At 44.2% G+C, this 18,271-nt stretch overlaps 1 protein-coding gene across 16 annotated transcripts in view; it reads right to left on the bottom strand.

Moving 5' to 3' along the window:
* mbnl2 (muscleblind-like splicing regulator 2) overlaps positions 1–18,271 on the bottom strand; it is a 47,308-nt gene that overhangs the window by 5,040 nt on the left and 23,997 nt on the right. For 6 of the 16 annotated variants that reach the window (XM_041032762.1, XM_041032759.1, XM_041032761.1 and 3 more), the window contains 6 exons: positions 12,075–12,239; positions 11,242–11,445; positions 9,293–9,553; positions 5,975–6,028; positions 5,394–5,544; positions 3,729–3,764 (listed from right to left, as the gene is read on the bottom strand). In XM_041032762.1, the coding sequence (XP_040888696.1) occupies positions 3,729–3,764; positions 5,394–5,544; positions 5,975–6,028; positions 9,293–9,553; positions 11,242–11,445; positions 12,075–12,239 (871 nt within the window). Of the gene's footprint in view, positions 1–2,495; positions 2,591–3,728; positions 3,765–5,393; positions 5,545–5,974; positions 6,029–9,292; positions 9,554–11,241; positions 11,446–12,074; positions 12,240–18,271 lie in introns of all 16 variants that reach the window. The other 10 variants (XM_041032766.1, XM_041032770.1, XM_041032768.1 and 7 more) reach the window with 10 other exon arrangements.

Raw genomic sequence — 18,271 nt, 5'->3', positions numbered from 1 at the left:
CTAAGATTTGGTGCAGTGATACAAGCAGCATGTTTCAGCCCACAACAGATCAGGACGACAGCACCTGTCACCATTAGATGGCAGCAGATGATGAGACTGTTTAGATAATTAAATGTGACATAGTCTGTTAATTTTAATAACTATAATAAGAATAATGGCAGGTTTCCTCCTCAGGGAGGTAAGAGGTTGAACCCTGGTGCTCAGTATTACAACTTCTATTTCTATTTGACTCTAACACGACATCTTCCCTTCACTTCAGCTGTCAGACTGATCACATACAACCTGTGGAGCGTGTGGTGTAACGCCACATTCAGACGGTAGAGGGCGCTGCTACTTTACAACACTCCAGTGAGAGCAGTGACGTGACCAGACACCCCAGCACTGTTAGCTTATGGTTAATATGCGCTGGGACATGGAATGATGTGATTGGTTCCTGCTTGTCATGTCACAATGACAGTTCAGAGGGTCACGAGTTGACCAGACTCTGAACCTGTCAACATGTCTGGACTGTCCTGTCCCTCTGTGCCTGTGTGTTATCCACAATTTATCTGATTTCATCTAAAGGCACAGGTGCCTTCCACTGACAGGCTGAATATACAATAAAGGTTCATTATTTCTTATTTCATGACGTCCAGTTAATTCTAAAGCTCTGTCCAACTTGTTTTGGCCGAGCACTCAGGTGTGACAAGCCACGTAATAATTAACCATATGCTAATAGCTGATACTAACGAAAGCAGCTCAGAGTCTGGGACTGATAGATTGTTTTTGAGCCAACACAGTGACGTCAGCAGCATGTGGCCTTAAATAAAAAATAAATAAATCACAGCCTGGCTGTTTATTCCAAAAAAACCATAAGATGAGGAAATGAGACGTGCGCTATATGCAGTACAGCTGGTGATTATAGGTGTTAACTGTGTCCTAGCTGGAGGGATCTTTGTTCAGGGCGGGGAGGGGGGGAGAGAGAAAGAGAGGGAGGCAGACGGAGACAGACAGCGAGGGCTGACGTCAGTGTTTCTCCGGCTCCTTGTCCCACATGCATCTTTAAAGAGCAGCTCTGCTTCCTGCTGCTACTGCTGCTGCATGCCAATTACAGGAAGAGACGATGACTCACAGGAAGTGCATACACTGCTGGCCTATGAGGGGCAATAAAGCACAACGCACTGGGTCCAGGTCCCTGGTTAATGATGGAAGAGGGGATCTCGGAGAAGTGATAAATCTTCTTTTTTTTGGTTTTTATTTTTTACACTGAGAACCTCCATTCTCATTTTTCCTTACAGATGGGAACTAGTATTCTTAGAAACTTCAATTTTCCAAATTTGTTTAATATGAAAAGAAGTGACTGTCATTCTCTAACTTAAGTTGGTATTTATTATACTGTGTCTGTACACTGAGATCAAAGATTAAAAGAAGAGCTGAGAGAAAGAAAGGGATACTGGTCTCTGCTACTAGCAGAAGTAAACTAACAATTACAGCATGTTTAACTTAACATTACACATTACTTTGCACTTTGATTAAAAAAAGAAAAGAAACATTCATAGAGACTCTGCGTGTTATAAAAATCCTTCTTTATGTCCTGCTGTGGACGATTTTGCACTTGTTGAAAATGACATGATTGTTTGCCACTTACGTTTCTACCTTCATCTGCGTGTCCTTAACGCACCTCTACACAGGACTGACAAGTAAATGATTGCCAGTTGCGTGAGGCCAGAGTGTCAGCATTGTGCTGAAATTTCCAGGTTTAAAATGGGGCACACGTGCGTCACTCTGGCATTCAGACCTGGCCCCGCTTCCCTGGCCCCTGCTGACACGCAGCAACAGGAGAGCCGCCGATCAGAGGCCATTTTTAGACAACTTCTGTGATCATTTTTCCTGTGTTGGCCTCTCCCTGACAAGCCCGGCCGGCTCGTAACTCACATTTATTCTCCCTTTCATCCTATAACTAGTAAAAGGTAAAAAGGTGAAACTGGGGGGAGTGGAAACAGGAAAAGATCCGACGTTGCGGCTTTTACAAATCAGCTGCTGTATTGTCTGTATGTGTTTGCTTGAATGTGTGTTTGCGTAGCACACAAGCAGTACAGATGACGCCCCTACTGCAGATGGAGAGGCTTATTTGACAACAACAAGAAAAGTGGAAAATAAAACTTAAAACAGAACATGCAAAACAAAACCAGGAAGTAGTGCAACACAACACAACTACTACTTTGCAAATGTGGGAGCTCTGAAGAAGTGCTCGTTGGGAGCGCACGAGAAATACGACACAGTGCACTGGCACCGGCCTGCTCAGGTAGCCCCTCTGCTTCCAATTCTCTGGGAAACACCCACTCACACTCTCTTTCATGCCAGTGTGAGCTCGCCCTGTGCAGGCGCAAGCATGGATGGGGAGGGGCTGGGCGTGGGCTATGGCTCAGCTGCAGGTTATTGCAGCTCACTATTAGAAGGCAGTACTTATTCAGAGCTCCAGGGACTGATGAAAGAAAGCTTTAAAAGGAGCAAACCTGATTGGCTGGTGCTGTTGCTGCGTAGGGGACACTTGTGGCAGGAGTTGTTGCTGCAGAGACAGTAGCAGGCGTAGCACTGTACATCATTGGGACTTTGTTTTGAGGGTGGGAAAGGGGAGGTGGGGTGGGGTAAGGAGGAATGGGGGAGAGGGAAGGAGGTGGTAGCAATGGACAGGTAGGTGGAGCATTATGGTAACCATGACAACAGTTGTGGTGTGTGTGTGTCGACGGTATCGTTTGTTGTTGTTGTTGATGGTGGTGGTGGTGGTGGCGGATGTTACAGAGAGCCAGCAAGCCATCGTTAGGGTTACACCGGCAGATGGCATGCAACCATTCACAATGCAAAGCAAGGAGGACAGAAAGAAAGAAAGAAAGAAAGAAAAAGAGAGCATGGGAGAAAAAAAAAAACAAGAGGAGAGAAGCTGATTACAATCACAAGTAAGGAAATTTATATGGAAAATCAGTTTGCTGTTTTTCCCAGAGAAGTTAACGGGGACGAGACACCAATTACAATGAGTCAATGACATTTTTGGCAGCAGGGATGAGAATTTTTTTTTTTTTTTTTTTTTAAATCCATGCGGGCTGACAAGATTAACAGCAGGAAAACGCCAAAAACCCAGGCGTCTACTTCACTGTGAACGCCAAAAGCATGAGATTCTGATGGATTGCGGTAATACTATGTTGAAAATCATTATTTTTAGTCATCATTTGACTGAACCTGCTGTTTGGGCCTTTTCTGTAATTCTCATCCCCTTTTTGCAGAGACAAAAGCTCCAGTTACAAGTAATTTCTCTGGGAAACTGATTTAAATTTCCTGATCAACACAGCACAGCAAACAGACAGTGGCTATCCTACAGCTTAAGAACAAACAGATCACTCTGCAGTACTTTATATACACTAACATTTCAATCATAAACAGTCATTAGCAAGAAAGTCAGTAGAGGAACAAGAACTGAGTGTCGCAACTCTTTCAGGTGACACAAAATGTACATGGAAATTGTGTTTCACGTCATAACTGAGCCTGAAGAAATGGACAGATTAATCAGAGTATCCTGGAGCACATTTTAAAAGTGTCATCGGTGCCACAGGAGGTGACGCAGTGAGGCGACGACCTTTTGTCTCACCTGCAAGGGCTGCAGATATTACCCACTCATCCCACTCCAACCCCCCCACACTCCCACCTACATCAAACAATGTGTGTGAGAGAGCAAAGGGAAGGTCGGGACCTACCAAGACTGCTAGCAGGAGTCATGCACAAGACTGACCCTGTTGTGTTCATGCAGAGAAAGACAAAGAGAGAGGGAGACAGAGAGGGAGAGAGAGGAGGAAATAAATGGGTTAATTGAGAGGGAGGAGAACAACAAGGTTACACAAGACAAAAAAAACAAAACAAAAAAACCTGAAGACAGCTCAAATGCTACTGTTACAGTGGTGCTGTCAGCCAGTTGTGAATGCAGTAAACAGGAGCGAGCAGAGGAATTCCCTTCATCAGTTACAGGATTAGTGAGTAAACACTGTTTATATACAGCTGCAGCCAAATCAAAACGCTGTTACACTGTAGGATATGAGACTGCTATGATAACTGATATGAAAATTTTATTCAGTTTCTCCATCTTCTCCTACTTTCCAAGTTCTTACTTTCCCATTATTTCTTTAGGTCGTCTGTGACCACTACATTTATATTTGCTATAAAAATTCTAAATCTAAACTAGTCCATTCCAGAAAAAGAGAGAGACTAAACTAAACACAGGAGAGAAAATGAAAGAGGTGACAGAGCCACACAGCAGCATCGTGCAGGGTCAGTACAATGATGTGCACAGGCTTCCATCCAGGTCTGGGTAAACTGGGGATGGGTAGGGTTTACAGCATCAGAACCATTCAGATAAGCTGTTCATCATAAAACTATCACAAATGATCACATTTCTTTTTATTCTCCACATTACAGAGAAACCCTACCCATCTGAAATGCAGCAGATTAGTTGAGAAAAAAATCTTTGCAAACTTTGACCCAAGGCTACTTCCCACACACGGATACAGAGGGAGAGAGGGATGAGGGGCTGTCAGACATCTCACACCACAGGGAAACAAAAAGAGCAGGTAGAAAGACAAGCGAGGGATAGATAGATAGATAGATAGAGTCTCATCCTCATGACTCATGAGTGTGGCTACAGGCTACCGTATTAGCTGCAGTTAACTCGTTTAGAAGTTGACCCGAGGGGGCTTGAGCTACTGTGAGTTCCTGTGTGAGGAGTACACAGAGAGAGTGTTTTGTTTGGGGGCAGAGGACTGAAGAGGAATAAGGGAGCAGACCTGAATTAATTTGGGAAGATTGGAACAAAATTGCTTTTTTAAAATGGGATTTTTTTTTTTTCCAATATCGATGTCAGTCAAGACAGATTAAATACTCACTGAACAGGCTCCGTTTGCTCAAAAGAAAATCAGCCATTATTCTCTTTTAAAGGCTTACAGTTTTTCTTTGTTTTATTCTTCCCTCATATTGGAGCCTAAAATAAAATTGCAGGACCTTTGTGTTGGAAACAACTGAGCTGGTTTTGCTCTTTTGTATATTTGGCTGTTAGACTGACAGGTGTATCATATTCAGGCGGTAATATATGTTATCTTTCATTGCTCTAATCAAAGCCTGCACTGCCCTTCCACCTGGCAGCAATTAAGTGTTAACACACAAACATGGCACAGACGTAACTGATCACGAGAGAGTCTCTCTTTTTAGCATGTGACTAACTCTAAAAAGGTAAGTGTGTGATGTTAGCTGAGGGTTAGCCGAGCACATTCAGTGAGGCTATCTGTGCATCTGTGTGTGCTTGCATGCTTGGCATACCTATGAGTGCTTCGACCTGCATCTGTGTGCTGTGTGTATTGATTGGTAGCTCTTACCTGTGGGAAAGAAAGCGGGCTGCTGGAGCTGTGCGTTGGCCAGCGCCTGCTGGTAGTGCAAAACACTGGGGTTGAACAGGGAGCTCGCTCCGTTGCTCTTCTCAAGTGCTGGTCTCTTTGGTAGGGGCTGGAGGACGCCGTGGGGGAACGCCTAGCCACCGAGAACACACACACACGACAAAAGCACAGCAGATTGGAACTGGATACTATCACAGGTCAACACTGAAATATTCTAAGTCTGTTATTTGTCTATGCACAGCACAACAAGGCAAAAATGGAAACTTGCTGTAACTATCACAAGGACAATGAGAAACTACACCATAGCAAGGCAATCATCAACAACACATTAAAGAAAACAGTGTGATAACTGGAGTTACTTTAACATTACGTTGCAGTTGTTCTTTTAATAAATGTACAGTACAATCTAGAATTGCCACTGGTGATCATATATGATAAATATTTATACTTTAAAGTGTTTTACAGGGTTTCACAAAAACAAAAGAGCCAACTTAAATTTTGTGAGTGGCTACAGTACAATTAAAGAAGCTACATGCAAAGCAAAAGGTGAAAGGTCAAAGTACCAGGTCTACAGTTGCCTCGAGGGGTCGCTTCATTGCTTTGGCAGTCGACTGAGTCTTTAATTAGCAGGCAGCGAGCACATGATGGCAGTGGGCCAATGGGATTCAAGCGTATTAACATACAGGTAACAGCAAGCAGAGGTGCGTCATGGGGGACAGCATTGCATTGTGGATAGGTGAGAAGGAAAAAAACAAAAACAAAAATAATCTGAATGCAAGTATACCACATACAAAACAATAGGCATGCACATAAACAAAAATCGTTTTGTTTACTTTAAAGAAACATTGCTACTTTTTGAATTAGTACAAAAGCAAAAAAGCATCTACATTAACCTTTGGTTAAAAAAAGCAAGACTTTATGATGTACTTCAAAACTACTGGGAAAGCATTTAGTAGTAACGTCAACTACTTCTGAACAAGTAAATCAACTTTTTTTTAACATCTACGCAAGAACAAAAAGCAGTAAGGTAAACACAAATGATTGAGACTATAAATACTGGGCTGACACTTCATGTGAGATCTGAACAGAGGTTCTCTACAGTAGGATCCTACAGTCCTACACACACAACAGTTCCAGTTCTCCTGGATCACTCTGTTTGATCATGTGAGGTGCCTCTGGGCCTTCGAATTATTCACCTCAGCCCTCGCAACTGGCAGCAAGATCTGGACACATTAGCGTGATCAGATTTTAAACTACAGACAAACACTATTACTAGCGACAGGCTGTTTAGGTGTTGTCACCCTTGTGGCAGCTACAATAACTAGTCCAGACAATGCTGACTAACAGTAGTTGAACAACCACATCCTCTTCTGTGGTCGTGTCAATTCACATCTAGCTCAATAAGAGAAATCCTCAAACTAAATCTGCATCATGAGGGCATGTGGCCTGTTAGTGTGATCGATGGACCTGGGGAGGTGACACAATGTGAGGCGCAGTTATAGTTCAATCACAGAATGTGGAGCTCTGTTTATTCTTACATTCCTCCTAAATACAACAAGTATGTTGTAAATGTTTACAGAGCTAATATTAGCCTGAAGCTATTGCTTTGGTTTATTTACTAAAAACGGCCTTACATTTGATGTCACTGCTGAGAGGAAGAAAAAAAAAAAGATGACATGGATGTGATGAGCACAGCACTTAGGAGGTCCATGCACAAGCCTCTTGCTTCATGTATGTGGATTTTCTAATCGTATGTAACAGTATCTACACTAATAAAGAGTGACAATGCATTACTGATGCACTGCAGTGTTAACAGACTTAAACACTGTGGTTAGTTAAAATGGAAAATGGCCTATTAAAGTGACATGAAAAGCAAAGATGATTGCATTCGACTTGCAATGAGGAAGAAGATCACAGCATGGCAAGCAACACATAATGTGGCACAGTAAAACAACATAATAATAGGATATTCTTACTGTAACTGTGTCGGTTAATGTGTAACCTTATCTACAGTACCCTTTAGCCTATTTGGTTCAGATTAAAAAAAGTGAATTATGGATAATGATATTACCTATTTGCAGCAGTGCAGCAATACAGGTTTTATGGGTCTCTGCTTCAATAAAGGTTCTTCAGCTTTAGGCTTAGAGCTAAAAGAAAATTGGATTAAAGTTGCTGACTAAACAAGGCATTGTCTTAAGGTTAACCCCCCTCACCTCTAGCACAGCTTGTAACTGCTGATGGTAAATTGGGAACTGGGTCATAAAGTTGATAAACTGGGGCATATGAGCGACACAGGAGGAGCATGAAGCATTGGACTCTGAGGAAAACACACTTGCAACATGCTTGCAACTACCTTCTTTGACGATGCATTGTGTACCCGACGGAGAAGTTGCTGATCTACGGTACTCTGAGGTAATCTGAGGTACCTTTAGGACACAGCGCTGATAGGTAAACATCAGGTTATAGTGCCTTGGGCATCTCACGCTCTCTTCTTTGTCTATGCATGTTTTAATTCCTTGTTTTTCCTGCTTTAATGCAGCTGCTGCCAAGTGCAGAAACGAAACTAACCTGTACTCACGGGTCACCTTATCATCCACAATGTGGGCTTATGGAGGAAGGACAGGGAGAGCAAGCAGCAATGGAGCCAGCCAATGAGAGAGGTATGTGCAACGCGTGAAGCATGCCCATGCCATGGAGGAAACAAGTCAGTCAGCACACTGGCGCAGTACAAGGTGTGCGAGTGCAGCAGCCAAAGGCCCATTCAAAAGAAGCCACTCAGTGCCTGGAAGAGGGTGGGGCACAGACAAGACACACCGCCAAACCCTTCTCACTGTCTGTCTGCCTGCATTTCCGTCTGTCTGTCTACCTGTCTGTCTGTTCCTCAGCCTGTTGGGGGATCTTTCCAGCTAAAGGCAGAGGAGGGTAAACCCCCACCCCGTGATGCTACATCCTCATCCCTCCCTGATTCAATTTGCACTGATCTGCAGAGAGCCGCACTTATCATTGAGAGTAGGGGGGTGGGATGGTGGGGGGGGTGAGCCAGCACATTGTTTCTGTATGAACCAAGGGCATTGGAAAATAAAAAGCGTGCTGCAGTGAGATAATAACAGATTGTTCTTGCAGCACTACACTGATGCATTTAGGTCTCACTAAACCCTGTTTATTTTCTACAATGGCCTCACTTTGGAATGACTATTGTTGGTGAATTGTACCCTGGACTCCACTAGAATAAACCAGCAGAGATGGGTGGTGGTTTTGTTTTACAGTAATAAAGCAGTGCTCCACATTTTATGTTACTGTGGGTGTCATCATCAGAGGCATGTAATGTGCATTCAGTGAACCTATGTGTTCTTATGTGTAGTTTAACTGGTATAAACTTGCCCAAAAGATGATCACAAACAAAAAAAAACAAAAAACAAACAACTTACCCTAATTCCAAAAAACAGGAAATGATATTGTGTGTCATAGAAGGTGTTTGGTTATGTTTGATCCTCCTGTTTAAATAATCTGTGCTTTGTATAAAGTCAGGTAGCCCTGCCTAGGCACAGCAGCTTTGTACCAGAAACCCTGTGCTAATATGAATTTTATTTTAAGTGTGAATAATATTGTACATATTGTGTTTACTTGTTCTTCCACAACTGTAAAACCTCAGATAATAACTTGTTTATTTGATGCCCTATGAAAACCTCCCCCGATATTATCATAAAAGGCTAAGCTCTTATTGGCAGTTTAAAGGTATACTGTATATAGGTGCTATAAAATGGCTTTATTGTCCCATCCAGACCTTACAAGCTCTACAAGGACAAGTGTATGTGCGTGTCCTGCTCTACCACTGTGCAGGCACAAAGTACACTGGGTAGGCTGTAGTGCTGTGCTCTCACCATGGCTGCAGCTGTGGCAGCGGCTTGCGCAGCCACAGCTGTCTGGTTGGCCTGGTGTTGGGCGGCCTTAATCTTGGCCTGCAGGTGGGCCGGGGGGTGGAAGTACTTGCACTTCTCGCGAGAGCAGCGGCTCTTGATGTAGTCCATGCAGACGGTGACCGTGTTGTCGCTGGTGTCGATCATGGGGCTGTCGCTCGGGTGAGCGAAGCGGCAGTCGGTCTCGCCGCGAGCGCAGTTGCCCCGCTGGAACTCGCGGCAAACCTGGGAGCAGGAGAGTCAGGTGGACAGGCACACACAGACACACACACAGAAAACAAAGAGATACACACACAAACATACAAACTGTGAATGCTTGAGCTTTCAACGCCTGTCAGAAAGCAGCATTAATCAGAATCACTGTATTCAACAGGAACTGTCATCACATTATATTTTTTAAATTTCTACATTGTTCTTTTGTGTGTGAAAGACCATGAAACAAATTCTGATTAATTTTCATTGCTGCTGTTCACGTTACGTGTGAGTAAAAGGAGCAGCATGACAAGCAAGACAGCAGGTTCACCACTAAACAGACAACGCATGTCAACCTGTGAAATACTGCGTGGACATCTGGTATGTTTTCAGTCTCTGTCCATATGTATGCTGCTGTTCTGAGAAGGGACGCACGTTCAAAGGTTTCACTTTATTCTGCTGCAAAACTTTTCTCGTGTGACATATGTGAAACTTTTCATCTGCATAAAAATGGTACCTACTGTTTTTGTTTTTTTTTAAACAGACTGGAAATTCATCTAAATTGGACTTGGAATGAAAAAGCTTCAACATCATGTAACAAACCTACAATGTGTGTCAGACCCAAATGATTGTGGAATCACTGAACCAGTCAGTGTTCAACTGTTCAGAGGCCTGAGCAGAATCACAGGGGGATCTGCTTCTGACTCGCACTCTGGGACTGAGACACACAGAGGGTACACATGTACACACACACGTTCACATGCAGCATTAAAGCACACGCACACACATATGTAAAAACGATGGTGCACACACACACACACGTGTGAACACACATGCTGGCTCTGTGTGGGAGTGTATACGTGTCTCAGAGGGATACTGTTTCATTAGAGCCAACTTCATTCAGTTGCTAAGTGATAGCACTCCCAGAGAAAAACACATACAGACACACACCTACGCATCACCTCCAGGTCTTAGGGAGATTATTGTTTATCTTTATAAATGTAGTGGGAAAAAAAAATTCCCCTTTTGCACTATTTCCCCGTCACCAAGCTATTCCCATTCAGAGCAGTTTGCCAGGGGGCAGATGGAGGTGGTTGAAGTAATTGTCCCAGTCTAAATGTGAATGTCTGGCCAAGTACTAGATTTTGTTGAGCAAATCCCCATTTAAATCACTGTAAACTCACACTATCATTTCATCACATCATTTTTCTGATACGAGCCTTAATTATTTCTGCAAGGGATAACGCAATCAGATGTTCCTTGACTCGTGCTGAGGGGTAAGGCAGAGGCATGGAGCGATCTTGTACGAATCCTAATTTGTTTTCTTTTCTGAAAACAAAGTCACGAGCACCTTTCTGCTCTCAGTCCAAAATGAACAAATCATACAGCTACAGGCAAAACTTAGATATCAGGCTCCACAAACAGCTACTGCGGTTACAATGCGCAGAGCTGGATGCATACATCTTTTCAGACACGACACATGTATTTGTAACTGTTGTGTAAAAACTATAATGCCCGTGAGATTACCTTGTAAATACTCTGGAGTTATAAATTATACTCATTGGCTCCACGTATCTATTGCATCTCTTTCACACCCATAATCACAGTAAGATGTTACCATAATTATACTTCACGACCTCAACGAGAACATTAGCTATGATTGGCTGACACGCTCGTCTTGTCTGAGAGGGAGGAGGGAGGACTGTGATTGGGTGGGTCACCTCCAGCTTGTCCGTACGCAGCAGTTTCTGGCTGGAGGAAGAGCCGGCGGTCATGGAGACAGGAGGGCTGCCGGGGACAATAACGGGGGTGCTGGGCAGGATGTCTGTGGGCACCAGGCCCATGCTGTGGGACATGGGAGTCAGGTAGGGTGTGTAGCTCAAACCTGCACTGGAGCCCAGGCCCTGGCTGACTGGAAACGTCTGCTGCAGATGGAGAGAAAAGACAGTTCACGAGCGTTTATTCTAACAGCTCCTCTAATGTTGTCATGACTGTTCTTTAAAATTACTGAGGGACAGTGGGAAGTGGAGGGTGAAAGGCAGGAAGAGATGGAACAGGAGGAGAGAAGGAGACACCAGAAACAAACGAGTGGAGGGTGCAGCTGTGCAGAGTGGTGGGTGAGACAGAGGGAAGGAAGTGAGGGTAGAAACAAGAGAAGAGTTTTTTTTTAACGTCTATGTATCCTCTATGTGAGATTCTGCTGAGCATGCATATTCTTTTTTCGGCTGCGCCTAGGTTTACATTGACGCAGTTAAACATGTTCACACCTGGCAACTGCCCAGCGCAACCACAGTGTACCGTGGACTGCCGAGTAGCTCCCAGAGCTTGCCTAAAATGTGTTTGGACTTCTCATATTATCTCAGTGAACCATGCCCTGCTGGTAAGTTAAAGCTAGTGACACTGAGAAATTACACAGGCATGGACGGTAACTAAATCTTGACTTCACTTAAACTGATGCAACTTCATTTGATTGTATTTTAACTGGAACAAACTTTTTACAGTGAAGCACAACAACACTGCTATTTTCAGAGTGAGTCACGCCACCAGCACTAACCACAGGCTGCATGGTGGTGCCGGGGATCATGAACTGCATCTGCTGAGCCAACATGGCGGCCGCTGTCTTCTGCTGGATCAGGTTGTTTCTCCCGTTGATCTCCAGCTGGGTCTTCAGGTGAGCGGGTGGGTGGAGGTATTTGCAGTTCTCTCGCGTGCAACGGCCCTGAGCGAGGACAACAGGAAGGAGAGGGAGAGAGAGACACAAACAAGATCATTAACAGTCTTGTCTGAAAACTTGAAGTCTCTGATCAACAGAATGAGCTGAAAGGCTGCAATCTTTTGATAATAAACCTGACTGCGAACAGGTTGTGCGTCTGCCCGAGGACGTGGCAGATATGTGGGCAATGATTTTAACACAGACTCCAAAACATCAAGTGCTTGAAGGCAACATACATATTCATACACAGAGCGTGAAACATATAAAATTATGAGAGCTGTGCATTGAGGAATGCCTATCCAGTGGGGGCAGTGGGGGTAGCTTTCGGCTCTGAGTAGAAACATTGTTATGAAAGATGATTATCAGTTTCTGACTTGCTAGATTGTTAACCGTCTTGGTCCCGCCTGCACCGTGGACACGCTGACAAGCCAGTATTCAGCGCAGACATGGACATGAGGAAGGTAACGGCAGACGAAGGCCGGGGCACTAGCTCTGATTCTAGCTCTCTAGCCATCGTGACTAAACCTCTGTAGCTTTTTGATGGACGGATCATCCGGTATTCTCAGTGGAAATGCAAATGCAGGGTTAGTGGGGTCAGACGTACTGAGACCCTGGTGGATGAAGGCAATTACACTGTCAACCCAGAGGCTAATGGCAAACACAATAATCCAATATGGATCCTCTCTGCAGAGCTTATTGCGAGGAGAGTGGGTGGAAGAGAGGAGAGAGGTCAGGAGGGGGTGACAAAGTGAAGGGCAGAATACAGTAGTGGGAAAAGAGACTGGTGCTGTGGGGAAGATGGAAAGTAAAGGTAAGGAGAGGAGCGCTGGAAAAGATGTGGGCAGAGTGGATTGATATGAATTAGTACGGAGGGAGATAACAGGAAAAGGCCAAGAGGACAGGAGGAGAGGGCACAACATGGCCGGCATGACATGGCACGTCTTGGTGAATGTGAAAAGAGGGCAGAGGGAAGTGAAGCTAAATTAGAATCAGTCTGGCATGAGGAGGCCCAAACACCCCGTAACTCCATGACACAGGAGAGCCACAGCACCGTGGCCTGATTAACACTGCTGCACAGTCATTTCTCTAATTTCCTCTTATAAGGAAATATGACAACTCTGCCTCGTGTCCACAAAGTGATTGGCTATGGCTAAGTCCTGAATTTAACAGAACAAATGACATTTATCATATATCAGTGACCTGATATGACTGTGAAAAAAAATTCACTAAAATAATATTTCTTATTCTCATACTTTTCTTAGTATAACACATAACTGGAACACATCCCATGGGTCATGATGCAAATGAACAAAAGCTTGTGTTATATGGATTATTTATGTTAACACAAAAGCTTGAAAGCCCAGAGTGTAAGTCACCATACTACAGGGATTTGAAGTAGCTACTCAACCTGTTCGGCTCTATGCAGCCACACTGAGAGCTTTGCTTTTCCACGTTAAGTGGGCAGGCAAACGGAGAATAACTTTTAATCAAGCACAGCTCAAGGTATAAGCCTCGCTCCCAGTGTAAATAACCAATAATCTTCAAGTCTCATCAAAGGAAAAACTAATAAAACCTAGCAATCATTTTCTCCCTGACAGATATTAGAGACACCCCACAGAGCATCAAAATCACTGTTGGTATTGTCACAATTACTTTTCTTTCAACTGATTTAAAGCAAAGGATAATAAGCCTGTAGACACTATTGGCTTCTTTGCAATTGTTGTTTTCACATTAAACAAAACACAGAGATATGAATTTGGGTGTTTCCCGTGTGAGACACATACGATCACAAGTATCAGATAACGGGTTAGACATTCACAGAGACCCTGGAGCAGCAGAGTCATGAGTCAGACAGGACTGACCTCCACACCCTGCTGTTAGCACCGCAGAGAGCCACTCATACCCCCTCCCCCTCCCCCTCCCCTCCTTCACGGTTCACATGCACAAAATCACACCTGCCCACACATACTGCATGCATACTAAATCGCACGACCACAACAAGCATCGCCCACACACACGCCAGCACACGCATACATGCACGCAGATATACACACTGTTGCACACAAACGCGCTCACAGATCTGTTAGGCCCTGCCCAGACCAGAGGAATAATGTTAGCACTGAACTCCGCAACCAAAAACCTCAGAGGTGTCAAAACTAATTGGAGCTTTATGCACTGCCACCGACACTGGCAAAAGGCGTGTGTATGTGCGTGTCTGCTATCTGTGTGTCTTGAGTAGCTGTGTCCATGAGAGACAGAGAATGCGTAGGCAGGTGTAACTGTGTGTGTGTGTGTGCAGTAGAAGCTGTGTGGGCGGGTGTGACTCTGTGTGTGTCGGAGAGGGAGCTGGTGCTGAAGCTGCGCTCTGGACGGCATCCCAAACTGAGTCTGCGGGGAAGCACAGCACCGCCATCGCGCCCCACAGAGATCACAGACACAGACGGGCGCAAATAAAGGTGCATGCACACAGCCACACGTGCAAACACACACCACAGACCACTCACTCTGTCAGTGACTTAGAGTGAAGCCATTACCTCCCCGGCATGTGAGTGACACATGCTTTTTGCAATTGCTCATCATTATTCCCCATTTAAAGTGATGAGGTAAATGGTGGCGAAGCTACTTGGGAGAGTCATAACGCACGAGCGCTGTCGCACTAAGTGCAGGCCTTGGACTCGTGAAACCTCCTTTTATCCTGTCAAACTTTGTTTGAGAGCCTTTTCGCGCTGATGTATTCATGATCTATCACAGCACTGTGCCTGGTCTTCGCATAAATTAGGTTTGTCTTCGGTCTTCCTTTGTGTCTAGTCTGGAGGTGGAGGCAGCACACAAACGAAGTACCTTCTCCAGAGCTGTTATGGTAATGGAAATTCCAACACTATTTAAAAACTGTGAAAAAATTCACTGAAGCATTCAATTATATAAACATTCACTATTTGCAGTAAATTGAATTACCTTGAAAGGTCACATACAATATGTCTGGACCAGTGAAGAAGAAGAAAAACATCCACCTCCACCCATGGCCACATAGCTACAATGCTATTTAAGGCCGAAATGGTAGCATGTTACTCTGTGTGATGATTAGAGCTGATACTGCAGTCAGAATTTTCAGCATGGGTGTGGGTGTACCGCTACAAAGCCCACAGGAAAAGCACAGGCATTGTGAGCAACTTTCAGTAAAATGAATGGGCACCATCTTGGAAGCACGGCCTCCACCTCAGACACGAAGGTAAAGAGCATGAATATGCTATTTAATACAATCTGGACTGTTTATTCTGACAGATGCATTTTAAGGCAAAACATTAAACATTTACAAGTGTCACATTCTGTTCATTCAGTGTTATTCACACTGTCTTTTACTACATCAGACTCCTCAAAGTCTCTGTGTAATCGTGAATAGGATATGGATTTGTTATTTATATGTCGAAAGGACACCTAAACGTCTGATATCCTCAGGAGGTGTTAAAACATGCTCACAAAAGAGGAGATCAGTTCATTTAGAAGAATTTCAGCTCAGTTCAGGGTGGAGATATGAGGTCAGGCTATATTCTGGGATAATCCTATCCTGGAAAAGACATTTCAGGCATTCACAGCTGTCATCAAATAACAATGCTGTTAAAAAAAAACACATACACCCTCACACACACAAATAATGATGCATTCATTAAACTCAGGGAAGTGTTAATGTAACACCAGGCGTAATAAAACATGGTAAGGCCAACTACAAGCAAGAACTGCATCATGATGGCTATACATCAGGGCCTGTATTTTTTGGGCCGATACCAATACAGAAGAAATTCTGATATTGATAAATTGGCCCATATTCTTTATATATATATCTCTAAAGGGTCTGGGCTGCAGTTTGAGATAACGTTTCCCTGCCACACTTGTGGATTCAGCGCACATAAGATGAGGTAAGCTTTGAGGAGACGCAGCACAGCATCACATATAAAAAAAGAGGCGTGTTTATGGCTCATGGTTTAAGCAGTGAGGTGGTCCACTGACGCAACAGTGACAGTGCTAAAAAGCAGCATGAGTGGCTGATGACAATCCTGTGCCATCATCTGGTTTCAGACCTCTATCTTTCTGAGAGGGTGGCAGACACACACACACACACAAACACCCACACAGAATAGACACACACACATGCAGAGAGTGCACTGTGTCTTCTGTCTATGCCACCCACTCGGAGCAGAGCAGAAATCCATTCATTGCGGGCATTGCCTCCGAGCAGCCGTCTATGAAAAGGATCTTTGAAAGCACCAAGGCACCTCTGTGATTCACGCACCAGCCGCCGGTGTGTGTAGCCATAGCTACACGGTGAAATTATACCTTTCAGCAGGGTCGCTCACATGGCAACCTCTCATTGTAGGCTGCACCGTTGCCCTTGTGTGTATGAAATGCTATGATCCATGCTTTGCTTTACACTAATACCTGCTTTGATTCAGATTGGATAATTATCTTGTTGCGTTGCCCTGAAAAACAAATGACAGTTAAGGAAAGATCAAAGACGAATTATCTGTGGTTTCACTTGACACAGATCCTCCGTCCAAAAGCTTATAAAATGAGACATTAGTGCTGGCACGTTCTTCCAATCCTCATAGCCACCGCCTACAAGATACCATTTATTATTTGCCAAGTTTCCATATAGTAGTAATGTCAATAAAGATGTGTTCCACATTAGGGCTGATCCAGATGGAAGGGAATAAAGGCAGCTAATTTCATAAACAGATTAGGATTACACTCACCTCACCCACTGAGACTCCTTCAATTGTTTTAAGTTCTTGTAATTGGAGCCCAGTAATTATGTCTGAAGTCTTTTCTGGAAGAAAACATTTGCTAAAACTATTTGCTATGGAAACAAAAGGAAGGACAATTTATTTTTGTCAGCGTTTCACCGATCAATCTCCAAATCAGACTCAGGCACGCAATGTTCAGATCAACAAAACTTTAGCAAAGGGAAACAAAAAACCAGTCAAACATTTACTGCAGTAAACACACAGGCATGAGAACACAAAAAAACACAACTCACCCAAACAAAGTGACAGGTTGCTGAGGAGGGTACAACATTTCTCATGCCCCAAACACAACAGAACTATCGCACTGCAACACTCCAGCTATGGCCCACAGAAACGCAGAGGCAGAACTAAACAGACAGAGAAACACTGCCAGGGAAAACATCCTCTGATCATATACATTACTTTGCTGTAATTTTGTTCTCATCTAATCTTCAGGGTCAGCTTTGGACGTCTGGATGTCTTTCCACTGTCAACAGACGTCATCTTAAGAATGAATATGCTTATAATGGTAACCAGACACAGATGGACAAGGAGTATCTGACGCTCTTGTGAGTCAGCTGTACCCTGTGAGTGCCTGATTCAGTGCTAATGTTAAATTTATTTACTACTGTTGCCCCCCCACAGCTGTGCTATTACCCTTAAAGCAAGAAAAATCTGCCTCCTTCCAAAGCACCGCTCCTGCATTTCCTATGACAATTACTACTGCGATTACAGCGAGACAGTCAATACACTGAAACTACAGCCCGTCCTGGAACTGGCCCTGAGTCTGAGGAACATAATTAGCCCCACCCTCCATAAGGTAAAATAACTTCACAGGGAACACTGGCCCAAACGGTCCATGTATAACTGGCATTAGCTTCCCCTGCCTGGGCTTTACCCTGCCAGCTTCATCAGTGACAGAAACCCTTTTCCCGACCCCCCACCTCCTTCATCAGCCCGGCTGAATGGTCAGAGTAATGACTGTTGTGTGTCTGTGGGTGGCACAGACACAGAGAGCCAGTCTTCCACCCCCTCGGCAGAATAGCGCTTCAGTTGTGGGCCCCTCCGTTCACCACTGTAACATTTGCATTTTGCCCTCAATGGGCGCTCTATCCTCAGGCCTGCTGGAGACAGAGAGCGGCTGCCTATAGGCTGCAGTCGACAGAAGAGCTGTAAATGTCGTCGTAAAGGCGACTGGAAGAGCGCCTTTTTATTACACCCCTGTGGTTCCAATCGCCCTTAATAGGGAAGCTAGTGCCC

The sequence above is a fragment of the Toxotes jaculatrix genome, chromosome 24 (assembly GCF_017976425.1).
Source record: "Toxotes jaculatrix isolate fToxJac2 chromosome 24, fToxJac2.pri, whole genome shotgun sequence".
In the NCBI taxonomy this organism is placed as follows: domain Eukaryota; kingdom Metazoa; phylum Chordata; class Actinopteri; family Toxotidae; genus Toxotes; species Toxotes jaculatrix.
This window is presented reverse-complemented; position numbering and strand designations above follow the sequence as displayed.